Source organism: Doryrhamphus excisus, linkage group LG2 (assembly GCF_037039965.1).
Source record: "Doryrhamphus excisus strain RoL-2023G ecotype Guam linkage group LG2, RoL_Dexc_Guam_v1.1, whole genome shotgun sequence".
NCBI lineage: Eukaryota > Metazoa > Chordata > Actinopteri > Syngnathiformes > Syngnathidae > Doryrhamphus > Doryrhamphus excisus.
Window position 1 is genome coordinate 21,451,570 of NC_136358.1, and position 14,345 is coordinate 21,465,914.

Below are 14,345 nucleotides of genomic sequence, written 5' to 3' on the forward strand. Positions count from 1 at the left end.
TGACATACGTTCTCTTCACAAAGTAAGTCAAATTAGGGTGGTTTGATGGTTATTAATTACTAATGCTATTAGTGGTGACCATCTTTTGGGGAACCTTGGAATTGTTGCGTTCAAAGAGCACGGCATTCCAGATAAATGTACACGTCTTGGCTAAAAGCAACAAACTGTGGGTTGTGGGTTAAATCCACATTAGGAGTTATCAAGACAGTGATGGCAATACCCGTGTATTTAGACCAGCAAGTACTAGTGTACTAAGCTGTGTATTTAGACCAGCAAGTAGTAGAGTACTAAGCTGTGTATTTAGACCAGCAAGTACTAGAGTACCAAGTGGAGCCGTTTACCTGACGTCCCCTCAAGAGCGCCACGCAGGTCCTTCCTCTCCTGCTTCAGACTGGTAAGATGGTTCCGGATCTCGTGTTTCTTTTTCATCAGCTCGTCCTCTTTGGCCTGCAGTCGCTTGGCGTCCGCCTCCACGCGGTTTTTGCCGTACTTAACCTGTTCTGCACCTGGAATTCAGGTGAAAATACAGGATGAGCAGACGGAAAAAGGCAGTGTGCCCCAACAATGGTCCTTTCACTTGTACGGTAGTGGTTCCACGCTTAGTTACCCACAGTCACGTACCCCTTTAGAACCCCCCGCACAGACATAAACCTTTTTAAAACTATTGAACATGATTGATTCTTTTAATCCTAAGTAAGACATCCTGCTTCACAAATATGTACTTTCCATGAGTACTGCTAGTATTCTGAAGGTTTTTGTTGTGACCATTATATTCCTTTCTTAAAATCAACAAAAAACTGAGGAAACAAGGGTGGTTTGTTTATATTCTTAACATTGCTGTCAGGAATATATATATATATATATATATATATATATATATATATATATATATATATATATATATATATATGTAATAATATTTACTTATTCACCTGTTGGACTTGAGAATATTGTTTAGCGTTTTTCCATACTTGTGTTTACCTTCATAGCTCATCTGGCTTCTTTTCCCCCGATACAACTTTTGTATTATTACTATTATATGTTTTAATTTGACATAGTGCATGAACACATTTAAGTCAAAAACCGTTTGGATGTGTAGAAAACCTTTCTCCTAACTCACTAACTCATATCAAAGGTTGTGAAAGGACAACGTTAAATGTAGTAAAATTGCTTTTATTCCAAGTCAGACAAGCCTCGGGCAGCTACAATTTACTGTGTACACACCTTGTCCACCTCAAAAAACCTCTACCATATAAGAACATCATTTAAATAAAAACAATGTTTTAATAAGCAATATCTTTCAATATGTTTTAAATCTTATAAAGCCAATATTTTTCAATAGAAGAAAATAGTCTTTTTGTTACATTTGGTTCATTTTCAATGTAATGTTGCTTACTTGAGGTGTTGCGTTTCAGGGATGCCGTCCCGTTCACGTCGCTAGGTCCATTCTTCTTCTGCAGATGTTTGGGATCAGCCTTGTGTTTGGATGCTGAGCCGTTTGATGCCGTTCCTATCTTCCCCTTTAGCTGATTGGAAGACATTTATTAATCAACACAAAACAATAACAGCAACTAAGCAAGCGTGACTGGTGCCTAAGCAGTTTTGGAGGGGTCGGGGGATGTTAGTCACCTTAGCAGGGTATTGCTTTTTAGTATCACGAGTTAGGATCTTAGAGGAGACGTCGGAAACGGGTGTTTGGTAGTGACTCGTAGCGGCTGTGGTGGCAGAAGAAGAAAGAGCGGGAGAAGAGGGCTTGTTTGGGGCCGTGTTTTCGTACAGTGCTGCTTCCTGCGGTGGACGCCCCCCTGTGGTGGTACTGGATGACTGCATGCCAGGAGATGAAGAAGAAAGTACGCAGCAAAAGTGAAAGAAGGAATAAAGTGTTTGTTGTGTAAATGGATACAAGTAAAGAGCAATTAGTATTTAGGAATAGTGGTTAGAAACATGTTAGTCCAATGACCATTCAAGTCGGGTATTTCCAGGAGCAATGCACCGCTAAGGTGCTAACATGGCTAATAGGAATATACTGTCGCTGTTATGCATAGGCAGCATATTTAGTAGGGACGAAAAGAATATACAGTACAATGTGATGTACTCGGTAGCAGTGATGAAATTAATATAGAATATTTAGCTAGCATACCTTCTCAGGTTGCATATATGGCGATATATGGCTACATAGGTGGGCTAGATCGGTGCCTACAGAGGTGGCGTATGTTGTAGGGATGAAGCATAGTAAAATAGGAAATAAAAAGGCTATAGGGTTGTGTACATGGTGTAGGTAGCATGCAGTAGAATTGAACGTAACATTCTTTACCATTCCGTCGATGGCCACATCATCGTAGTGCAGCGCCGTGCCACTGGGGCGGGCATAGCTGCCAACCGGGTTGTCCAAGTACGGGTTAGGGGAGATGGCCCGTTTGCTGGTAAAACTGGAAGACAAAAGACAGTTGGCGGCGTAGAGCATGGCGGCGTGTTGACATGGCGCTAGAGAGCGTAGCCCACCACAGGGACTGCTTGGCCAGTTGGATGACGTTAGCGGTGGTCTCCACGTCGATGTAGTCGTAGTGCAACGTGGCCGGGTCTGCGGTGGAGCCAGTCTCAGCCAACAGGACCCCAAGCCATCGACCCATGGCTTCCGATGACGACGCCTGAAGAAAAAAATGTCAGACGTATGAGTGTTACTATAACATATAATACTATAATACCATAATATACAAATACATACCTCCAGTACGGCCACTTCCTGTCCATTGCGGAGCAAGCGGAAGGCGAAGCGGTGCTTGTGGTCGAGGCCTGGGATGACCTCACAGCCTCGCAGGGGCAAGGAAGCGATGTGACTCTTCAGGTCATCCTGGTCCTTGTGGAGCAGCAGCTGGTTGTCTTTGAGGCGGCACCAACGCTCCCGCCAGCGGTTGTTGGACAGCACGTTCAGGTACCCTTCAGGTGACACGGTGGCTATCATTCAAAACTGTCCGCAGGTGAAACGGGATGGACGACATTGGATTCACATGGTGCCTTTCAAGATACCCAAAGCGCTGGACAGTGGAGCTAGCCTGACAGAAGGCCTCCCCAACCATCGGCAGACGCTCATAGACAATGATCCAGCATTGTGGGGAGCGCTGACGGTAGGGTGGGTGAGGTGTCATGTAGGTTGCAAGCCTGCAGGTGCTTGGGTATGAGCATCCAGGCATTGTCTGTAGCTATTATACAATATGGGGGTTATGATTAACTGGTCGCACGGTAGGCCACATAGTCAGGAGATCGGGAAGGCATGTTCTCTCCCCTGTCCACTTTGGGGTGTCTGAAACTCCTTTTGGCTACTCATATTCTGCATTTTGTTCTTTTGGGTACGACACAAAGAGCATAGGCGGGAGGGGGGACACTTTTTTGCCTAACGTAGAAAAGTCTAAAAGTCTAAAAAGTCACGGTTTAAAAGCCACTAAAATTGTGTGTCATACTGTTTCTATTCAGACCCTGATCCTGATCCTGAAGATCAGATCAGATTGAAAGAGCAGTTTTTTTACTTTAAACAAGTATTGGTACGTGTCATATTTCCAAGCTGCCTTTTGAGTGTTAAGTTGCTGTGTGATGAGTTTAATGTGGCCTGTAAGATGAAACGTAAGATGAAAGTCGGATGTTATATTGAATAATGACCTTCTGCAATTCACGATGGAATACAAGCGAGAGTTCTGAATTCTGTCATGCTAGGTGGCGGTTAGCATTGATAACCGTCACTGATAAGATTCTTTAACAAGGTTGCTTCCGCTACTGCAAATGTGTGTGTTTGATGCAGTACAACTTGTTGAGGATGAAGCGTACCACAAGTTGGTACATCTTCCTCCGCTGATGAGGTCTGCTCATCCATCGAAGGCTTTTTCTTGCCCAGACCGATGATCTTGGTGATCTTCATCCCGGTGCCCTTTCCAGCTGTTCCGGTCTTCTGCTCTGACTTGGAATTCTTCTTGCCTTTCGCTGGATATGAATAAAACAAGCAAAAATTGTTTCGGTGAAACCTCACAAGAAGCTCTCGCTATTGATGATGCGTACCGTTGTCCTTGTCAACATGTCCATTCTCAGGCATTGCTTCTCCATCTGAGCTTGGTCTGTCACACGACGATTTCTGTCCAAAAGAATAGTAAATAATGACATGAATTGGCCTATGGGGACTGTATGGGGAATGGATGTTTCCCTTTTCCATTATGGTTCACAAATGCATCGGGTTTCACCTTTTCCAGCTCAGCTTTGTATACGGGGGATCCGGAGCGGTCCAGTTCAGACGTCCCACTGCCACACACCTCTCTCATGATCTTAAGTTGACAGAATACAAAAAAACCCAGACAGGATGGTGACTTGTGGCCACCAGCACGTTCCAGGTTTCTAATTTTACGCTGTTTACATAAGGATGTTTTTCTAAGTTCATGACTAAGTGGTACTTGAATTACTCACATTAAAATGCATCTCTCGTTCAGAAAAACACGGGAAGAGATTTCACCCTGTGCATTGGATTTAGTATCTTGCACTATTGTTCCATAAAACAACGGCATGAGCAGAGTGAGCCCACTTGTGATTCATAGAAGAGTCCACTTCTACAATGCATGAGGAGCAATGCGAGGTAACGTAGACAACATTAGACACAAGGCTTTGACCTGACAGTCAACACTTCCTAATAAAGATGAGCTGTGAAGGTGTTTCTCCACTCCACTATCTTTTCACACATTTCACATTGTTGGACAAGATCATCACTCCCTCTACTCTCAAACTAGGACTACGTTCACACTGCAAGGTATGATGTCCGATTCCCATTTTTATGTGCTAGTTCACATTCTGAAACAATATGTGACTTCAATGTGAAGGCAAAGCGCAAGTAAAGATTTGTCAATTCTGTAAAGATTATTTTCTTAACCAAATGAACCTGCAGAGCAGATGACAAGAAGAGCAGTGACTACCTTAATCCAAGCCTCCATAAGACATATCGCTCTCATACGTATTTGCCACCTGAGCATTCAGACTGCAGTAGCAGCCCATGTATATCTATATCTGACATCTCATCTAACATCTCATCTAAATGGAAGTTGACTGCACTTCTTGGAGAATGGCCGGTACCTTGAGCCACTGCTCTGCCTGTTCTTTACTCTGGACGGCCAGCACCAACGCATCCGCCCCCTGGTGGACAATCCTCAGTTCGTGTCTCTTCTTCTTGCCGTCTTTGGGGACATGGGTGATGCTGCAGCCCGTCAGGGTTAGCTCCATCTGTGGGGTGTGGTCTTTGGACGATTTGTAGCACTATGGAGTGGAAGAAAGGGCTTTTGGCATCTACATCATGCACTTCAATAAAACATACTGTAGATAGTGCCATCAGCCAGCAGTACTCCTCACCAGAAGTTTGTTATCCTTAATGACGCAGAGGAGCTTGGACCACTGTCCGAAGCGTTTCTTCCGCAGTAAGAAGGCACAGATGTGGGCGTCTTTCACTAAATCCATAGACGCCTCCTCAGATGGCCACTGGTGGCGCATCTTCTGGCCCTTGTCGTCCTCCTCTTCCTCGTCGTATGACTCGTAGGAGCTGCTCATGGCGTCAGAATCAAAATCTGGATGGAAAAGAAGGAAGAGTATGAAAAGTCAGTAACAAATGTGCGTACGCACACTATGTCATCACACACTCACTGGAGGTGATGTATTCCGGGGCTTTCCCAGGACTTAAAGGGACGGCTTCCTCATAGTAACCTTCTGGAAGAGAGGAGCTTGGCAAAGGTGGCGGGCCGGCATTTGGGGGCTGTAAGGAAGCAAGAGAAAATCCCATTCCACGTTTTTGGTTTTATATTTGTATTCTAGAAGTTGGCGCTTAGCACTGACAACTACAAGGAGCGAGCAGTCGTTACCATCTTTACAATGTACCCACTGACTGCACCTTCTATGATGCAAGGTAATGGTTACCATCAATAAACAGTGGAAGGAACACCCCCCCCAAAAAAAAAAGATTTCCTAAAACTGTAGCGGTAGAGATAGTGGAGCTGGAGGAAGAATGCTAGCGATGTTGGGAAAAGACAATAATTATACAGCCCTTCTTGACTGAGGAAAAAAGACAGGAAGGAGGAGACCAAGACTGAAAAATGCGAGTGATGGCAGAAAAGGGTCAAAGTCAGTAGAAACAGACAAAATGTTGGTAGTCCCGCCTCTGATATCACATCCAAAGTCAGAACCGGTTGGCCTTCAACAACCTCACAAGCGACATTATGTCAGATTCTGGACTTGAATATTGTAGGTCACGGTCTATTTTATTTATATAGCACATTTCCAACAGTTAGCTGGCCAAAGTGCTGTCCAACAGCCAATACAACACAAACACACACATGTGTAGTCCCAAGTGGTCCAGCTAAAAGTGCACAGAATAATGACACTAATAAAAACAATAAAAGCACACAATGCCCAGGTTAACCTGTGTTAAAAGCCAAAGAAGGGAGATGTCACAATTTCACACAACACAATGAGCAGGAATTGAACCGGCAACCTGTGGACCGGGAACCAAGCACCCTGCCACCTGAGCCATGTCACCTCCCATACTGTTACCAAGTGGTTTTCCTTTGGAGGCCAAGACATCCAGCCATCCAGACACAAGAATAAATACATTATTCACAAGGAAAACATTTGAGTATTACATGAAAAAGATGATATGATTATGAGAGGAAAATGTCGGAATATAATGACTTTGTGGCTTATTCGGAGTGTTCTATTTATAATATGTTAGGTGCTGGTTAGCATTAGCAACTGGCAGAAGGAGAGAGTGTTCTTTTCCGGTCCTGGCTATATGAAAACTAAATGACTAGTGTTTGCACTGTACTTGCAAAGAGGAAATGAAGTCTGTAAATGGAGCATAAAGGATAACAAGCCACATAGTACAGTGTTGACATGTCAGTGACCTACATACAAAAAAAATGAAGTATGCCTTGAAATTGTAGCGCGTGCATGACGCAACTACCTTATGTGTTGACTAGCCAAGGCAGGCAGGCAGGCAGGCGAGGGGGGGGGCATTGGTTTCCAACATCAACACATATGGGAATCATTTGTGTCTCATCAACAACAAAAAAGGAGCCTTGCAACATTTTCCTCAAAGCTCCAGCACAAATGTAGCGTGGTGACGTAACCCGGAAAACACCGACTGAAACGCATGCTGGGGCTGCCAAACATTTCTGAACTGTGCTATTACAGTACAGTATGCAGTACAGTATATACAGTACTTACTCTTCATGATACCCAAACGATATTGAAATAAGCAATAGCAAAACAGAAGTACTCATTTAATAAAATGTTTTTGTCATATTGCCGTCATCTGCCTGTACGTGCATCCATTCATTTTCTACCGCATATCCTCACCAGAGTCGTGGGGGTGCGGGAGCCTATCCCAGCCGTCCACCCTGGACTGGTGGCCAGCCAATCCCAGGGCACATATAGACAAACAACCATTCACACTCACATTCATACCTATGGACAATTTGGAGTGGCCAATGAAGCTAGCATGTTTTTGGAATGTGGGAGGAAACCGGAGTACCCGGAGAAAAGCCACATATGCACGGGGAGAACATGCAAACTCCACACAGAGATGCCTGAGGGTGGAATCGAACTCGGGTCTCCTCGCCGAGAGGCCTGTGTGCTAACCACTCGCCGCCGTGCAGCGTATAAAATACCAGTGAAATGGAATTGGGACTATCAAATGCCCCCCAGCGAGTTTCCTGAAGTGGCGGAATGTTAGCTGTGACATCACACTGAGAACCCTTTCCGGCATCAACAAAGAAGAATATTCACAGCGCTAACAACAATAACACACACTGAGGTTGTGCAGTGATAAATAGTACTTAACATGTATATGTATGGATATATACATACATTAGTGCCAGTACTGTCTCTGCAGTACATTGAGCATCTGGCCCCAACACGTACGTACACTATGTTGTTTGACTGAACAACATACATTGTAGTAGAAATATACAATAGCCTGGGCTGTGACATTTGTTTTGAAAGTCAACAGAGTAACCATTTATATATTTTTTTATAAATCCAGGTTTCCATGTCACACTACAAATTGCATGTACACAGTAATTCCCGGCAAAAATGAACATACTTGGCAGCATCAGATTTGAATGTGAATTCATCTCCCACGTACCCTTTATCTCGTCCTGGAGCTTTCATTTGAGTTTGAAAGCCTTAAAGTTGGCCTTAACTTTCAAAGCTCGTATGAGTTGATTATTGACCAGATTCATAGTAATCTAGGTAGTAATCCAACCACTGAACCTGCTGCTGCAAGGAGGTGCCTGGATGGTCAGGTCACAGCACTTTACAAAAGTGTTGTTTAACAGTGACGACTCCCAAGATGGCCACCGCAGACTGTAGCCACATTGTCGAAGCTTCTCAAGCCGCAAGGCTGCTCAGTCCTGCCCAGGGCTGTTGGTTTGGCCAGACTGGGACGGATCACAGACAGATTGTGGTCAAGGGTGTCTCTTCCGCCTCCATACCGACCCTTTCTACACTTCACTTATTCAATCTCACTGGCAACTGGAGGTCACAGCAATACTGTATTACAGTGGGTGTGTGTCGTTTTTACATGTAGAAGTATCGCTAAGATATGCTAACAGATACAGGAAGTAGAATACTAAGTCAAAAGACTAGGAAGTGGTGATGTGGAAAAAAAGTTGAGATGCTACAAAAAATTAAATGTACAATTACTTGGAAAAATCATAATGTAACATGAATTACAAACATAGTATCATTGACAAAAAGTCATGTCACCAGAAAAAAGTTGTAATGTCACAAAAAATGTTATTATGCTAGTAAAATAAAAAGAGGAAAAAACACGCTGACTGTACATGGGCACTCGGGAGTATTACAAGGAAAAACTTGTGCTATGAGAATAAAGAAACAAGTTTTTTACAGTTGTGACGCTTTCACACCCCAAGCGCAATTCCTAATACCGGCAGCTATTTCTGCTAAGCGACCCTTGCACCAAGGTCAAGAAGAGAGCTAAAGCACCAGCAAGTGATGGTGAGAAAGCACTGGTCTTACCAGCCACGGGTGAGGGATTTCAGGCAGTGGCATCTGGGGCGGGGCGGGCAGTCCAGTGTGGATGTCTGGCTTACATAACAGCTCTAGGGAGGAACATTTTGCATTTCAACACATTTTATACAGTCGAGTTATGAGAAAACAAACAGGGAGAAGTTGCAATATTCCAAGAATGGAGTGGCGACGCCATGGGCGCTATGACAACAGTCGTGTTACCTTTCTCGGAGATGACCCTGTTGAGGATGTTGGAGAGATGTGTTTTCTTCTCTCGGATTCCGGCACTAAGATACTCCCGATCTAGAAGTTCGAGGAACAGGCGGAGCTCGTGCACCAACTCCTCCATTGCTGTGAGACAGGAAGAAGATGCCATGAGAATAAAGCAGCCTCGTGTCGAGTGGAGATGAAACGTTACTAAACATGGTGGAACGCTCATTTCTCCTGCCATGGTGCTGAAAGCATGTCTGACAAGTATTTAACACGCCACAAGAGTCCTACAGTATTTTGTCAGCTTCCACTTTTTGGCGCAACACCAAAAAGACAAATGATAGGACATGCCATTACGGTATTGGTTTACGACGAAAGACGAGCCACCCTGCCTCTGCGTTTGGAGGGTCTGTAATTACGAGGTCCGAGCGCTAAGCGATCGCTATCAAACAGGTGGCTTTCGTGTACGACCAGATGTTTTTCATAACCACAAGTATACATCTGCTAAAGTCTGGGGACGGAGAAAGAGGATGGGACATGACGGGACGGAGGGACGGGGTGGAAGGTTTATAGAATTTGGAGAGGGCGAAGATGCTCCCTCTTATATTTCATTTCTGAGGGATAATTAAAGGGTGATGGCACGCCAAACAGCAAAGGATGGATGTTGCAGCGAGCGCCGCATACGACATCACTTGGCCGCATGTGACCAAAATAGTACAATCATTAAAGTGGATGACATGAATAAATTGTGACAACAACGTCAAAATGTTACCAGAACAAAAAGTGGAATGCTACGAGAAAAAATAGTATTGCCCCAAAGAGGCTCTAGTTAGGAGAATAAAGTCAACATATTACCAGAAAGACTGCAGTGGTTAGCATGTAGGCCTCACAGCTAGGACACCCGAGTTCAATTCCACCCTGGGCCATCTCTGTGTGGAGTTTGCATGTTCTTTTCTCCGGGTACTCCGGTTTCCTCCCCCATCCCAAAAACATGCTAAATTCATTGACCCCCCCCAAATTGTCCATAGGTATGAATGTGAGTGGGAATGGTTGTTTGTCTATATGTGCCCTGGGATTGGCTGGCCACCAGTCCAGGGTGGACCCCGCCTCTCCCCCAAGACAGCTGGATAGGCTCCAGCAGGCGGCACAGAAAATAGATGCAGGGATGTTCAAGGTGTGTCCTGGGGGCCATTTGTGGCCCATGTTTTTTTTAATTAACCCGCAGCACATTGTAAAAAATACATTTGAACTACAACAGCAAAAATAGAAAAATCAATTGTAATTTCACAAGAATAAAGTCTTTGTATTATGAGAAATAGTTGTAATGTAAAAAAAGTTGTATTTTTATGACAGCAAGATTATGAAGATGAATCGTACATTTCAGTAACAAAGATGAAAGATTGTCTTTTGCCTGCCAAATGTGAAAATGTTTGGCATTTAGGTATTTTTAAGTGTAAATAATGTGCGTTGTCAAGGCCTGCAGTGAGTTGTGTGTGTTTGGTATGGTAGTCACTTCAAACTGTATCCAGCACCAACAGCAACGTTCGCTACAGTGGAAAAGGGGCATAAGACAGTCATTTGAAACCTCTTCAAAATCCTGAGGGTTACGGAACAAAGAAGTCAAGTGGTAGACCCCAAAAAATGTCAGTGGCCCTGAGCCGGAGGATCCCATTGGCACGGGACCATCCTCGACCCAAACGGAGGTTGTCGCTGGGGCCGTGTGCAGTCCAACAACCAGAGAAGGATTGGAAGAAAAAAGACCTTCAAAGGCCTGGTCTCCTTCAAGGCCACAAAATTGCCCGTTTGGAATTTGCACTCTTGCACTCCACATGCAACTTTGAAAGGTGGAAGGAGAAGGAAAAATGGAATTTTGATGCTCCTGATGGCTTCCAACGTTACTGGCATGACACGGAGATCACAGCTGAGATGTTAGAGGGGACGCCATCGTGATCTGGGCTGCTTTTCCCTTCAATGGAACAACAGATCTTCAGGATGTGCAGGGGCGTCAAACGGCAGATGCTATGCGGAGATGTTGCAGGTGGCATCCCTCATGACCAAAGGCCCTCGTCTGTGTGGTATCCACTGGCTTTTTCAACAGGACCATGCTGCGGTTCCCAATGACCGCCTGACATTTTCATCAGGGGTTTATGACACTTTTTTACTGTTTGAAAATGGTTAGCAGATGTTTTTTCAGATAAAAAACAATGGCTAACTTATTTGTATTATTAATATTGCTGTCAAACAGGGTTATAAGGGACGGTGGGGTAACAAGGGACAATATTTGGGAAACTGTTTTAAGTGTAATTCTGCCTTTTCATGTTAAACAGGAAGCTGCTTTGCGTTGTCTTTTTCAAAGAAGCATATGTTCAAAAAACATTTTCCCAAAAATTGTCCCTTATAACCCGGTTTTATTGTATTTATTTATTACTGTATTTTTATTTTCATGTGTCGACAGTGGTGTTAGCATGCTGCTTAAACACATCGCCTCAACAGTTGAGAAGACACGATGGCCACTGCTTGACACTGGAACGGATTATCCAAACGGGAACGTTGGCACGCGCACACCGGTGGCTTTTATTGTGTGCACGTGCGCGTCCGGACAGCTAAAACATTGGCTATTAACATTTTGGTAGAAAATATAAAGTGTTTATGACAAATATGTCAATTCAACATGTTAGGTGTGCGTACAATATTAGCCAAACTAAGCTAGCTAGGAACGGTAAGCTTTATCCTAACGTGGGCCTAAAAGTAACGGGAAACGGCTACAAACTATCCCATCTACGTCGCTGTGTCACACAACTCACCACAAAACAAACTCAAATTAAGTCTATTGGGGTAGAGAGGCTCTTTAAATGGCGACTAATTGTCGCCTTGATGTCCGAAAGCTAACAGCAAAAATCCACGATCAACTACTCACCCCCGCTGGAAGTAAAAAGTACAGGATCGCTCCTCATTGCAAATGCAATCCGCCAGACGACGGCCCATAGGCGGCTACACGGCGGCTACACGGCGGCTCGACGACTTTCCGAGCGAAAAGTACTTCAAAGAGGACTTTTTTGGCTTGTTTTTTCAAACTGTTCCCAATTTTTCTCCGGGTCTCTCCTCCCTTTTTCTTCTTCTCACTTTCCCTCCTCCTCCTCCTGTCCTACACTTTTGCTCCTGACCGTGATGCGTTCAAACACCCTCGGAAGTTCTGCCTTCCTCCCAGCTGTGCTGGGGGAAGTACGACATTTAGCATTACCTATACATTTAATAAACCTTAGCTTTTTCTAGATACATACATTTTTGATGTTTGATTTTCAAATACTGCTAGCTCAACTGGCCTATTTGAAAATATGCCGTTAAATGTAACAAGCCTATTGGTTGTCTCGGTCGCCCCACGCGGTCCTCTTCTCCTCTCCAACAAAAAGCCTCTTCCCCATCCTTCCTCCTCCTACCGGGATGCTGACTCCCTCCGCCCCTCCTTGACGACCCTCCTTCATCCACACGCTCCTTTGTAGCATTTCAAGAACCTTTAGCAACCAAGTCATAGAAACTAATGCTAACATTATGTGACATTCATCTAGAACCCTGCACGTGCCACTAGCATTTCAAATAGCAGGGACACGACCACCAAAAGACGCAAATATAGAACAAATATACCGCAAAAGGAGTATAAAAGAGCATAAAAACACGACGACAAAGATCCAATTTAGCTTCTCACCTCGCTCTTTTTTCCCTTGTTCCATGCTTACAACACAGAAGAGAAGAGAAGAGAAGCGAAGAGAAGAGAAGAGAAGAAAGGAGACAGTATTGTTCGCCGACCACCGGTAATAATCAATAGAAGCACATTTAGGGCCGGACCTATCATGCACGGCAGCCAATCATCGTCCTCGAGGGCGGGGCTTGTTTGTTGACAGTAACTGCACATGGGTCTTGGTTCTGGGGCCCTGACACATAAGGTTCAATTGATCTGTGATCCGGTTGCACCAGGACTGATAGTGGGGCGTGTTCTGGCATATGTTGCCATGGAGATGTATTCCTTGGAATTAGGTCCCGGATCTCATCCCTTACCTCAGTCAGCATTCACCGTAAACAGAAACCAATGGATCATTCAGCCATCAGTCTAGTCAGGAAAACAATTTCGGGTCTATCCTCCGCTACCAAGAACCTGCACCCGGTCCAAACGCCACCAAGAGCATCAGAAAGACTCATCAATGACAAAGGAAATTAGGCCAAATGACAGCCAACCTTGGAAGTTCCTCCATTTCTGATGATGATGATGATGATGAGTCTCCCATGCATAGACATAGCCATTAAGCTAACAGGATAGCCACAGCAGGAAGCCAATGCTTACTACACTGCGGTAGTACTGCAACATGTTTTGTGGCGTCATGGTACTAAAGTCAAGTACTTAGAAAAACACGGTACTACATGGGGGGGGGGGGTGATGACACATCAGATTTGGTAACGTCCTTGACTTACACTACAGTGGACAAAGTATAACAAAGTACAACAAAGTACAACCCCAGCACATTGGAAACATGTTATTTTCCATGAGAAGACAAGTATTTGAGGAATCCAACATGATGGTAGGTCCAGGCTTTCATCTTAAAGGCTTATCTTATCTTATCTTAAAATGGCTGTGAAAGTGCTGCTGTTTCAATATGTCACGCATTAGGAGATTAGGCCGTTCATAGAAAAGATGAAAATGATTGGAATGATTGTCCATATTCCATCTATGGACTTCCGTATTCCATCAACGGACTTCCATATTCCATCGATGGACTTCCATATTCCATCTATGGACTTGTAGGACAGCCTGCAGCTCCGTACTTCTCTGATGGAGGATTTGGCAACAGTGGCTGGGATCTCTTGACGGACAGGCAAACAGGCATATTGAGGCAGACCTGAACATGTATAATGTATGTATGTATGTATGTATGTATGTATGTATGCATGTATGCATGTATGTATGTATGTATGTATGTATATGCAGTGATTTTTGACCCCCAAAAAATGACATAATAACCCCTTATATTTTTTGCCAAAAATGACTGCCCTTAAACTGTGGCCATTTTAGGATGCTTGTGGGGCCCCTGTTGAGTGTG

At 44.2% G+C, this 14,345-nt stretch overlaps 1 protein-coding gene across 3 annotated transcripts in view; it reads right to left on the reverse strand.

Moving 5' to 3' along the window:
• afap1 (actin filament associated protein 1) overlaps positions 1-12,202 on the reverse strand; it is a 15,261-nt gene extending 3,059 nt beyond the window's left edge. The window contains exons 1-15 of one of the 3 annotated variants that reach the window (XM_058078190.2): positions 12,173-12,202; positions 9,268-9,396; positions 9,055-9,137; positions 5,665-5,773; positions 5,377-5,588; positions 5,104-5,283; positions 4,227-4,307; positions 4,048-4,120; positions 3,820-3,972; positions 2,726-2,937; positions 2,503-2,648; positions 2,315-2,429; positions 1,630-1,824; positions 1,397-1,526; positions 342-506 (exon numbers count right to left, since the gene is read on the reverse strand). In XM_058078190.2, coding sequence (XP_057934173.2) covers positions 342-506; positions 1,397-1,526; positions 1,630-1,824; positions 2,315-2,429; positions 2,503-2,648; positions 2,726-2,937; positions 3,820-3,972; positions 4,048-4,120; positions 4,227-4,307; positions 5,104-5,283; positions 5,377-5,588; positions 5,665-5,773; positions 9,055-9,137; positions 9,268-9,394 — 1,981 coding nt within the window. In that variant the 5' untranslated portion in view covers positions 9,395-9,396; positions 12,173-12,202. The remainder of the gene's footprint in view (positions 1-341; positions 507-1,396; positions 1,527-1,629; positions 1,825-2,314; positions 2,430-2,502; positions 2,649-2,725; positions 2,938-3,819; positions 3,973-4,047; positions 4,121-4,226; positions 4,308-5,103; positions 5,284-5,376; positions 5,589-5,664; positions 5,774-9,054; positions 9,138-9,267; positions 9,397-12,172) is intronic. The other 2 variants (XM_058078191.2, XM_058078195.2) reach the window with 2 other exon arrangements.
• Positions 12,203-14,345: the final 2,143 nt, after the last annotated feature.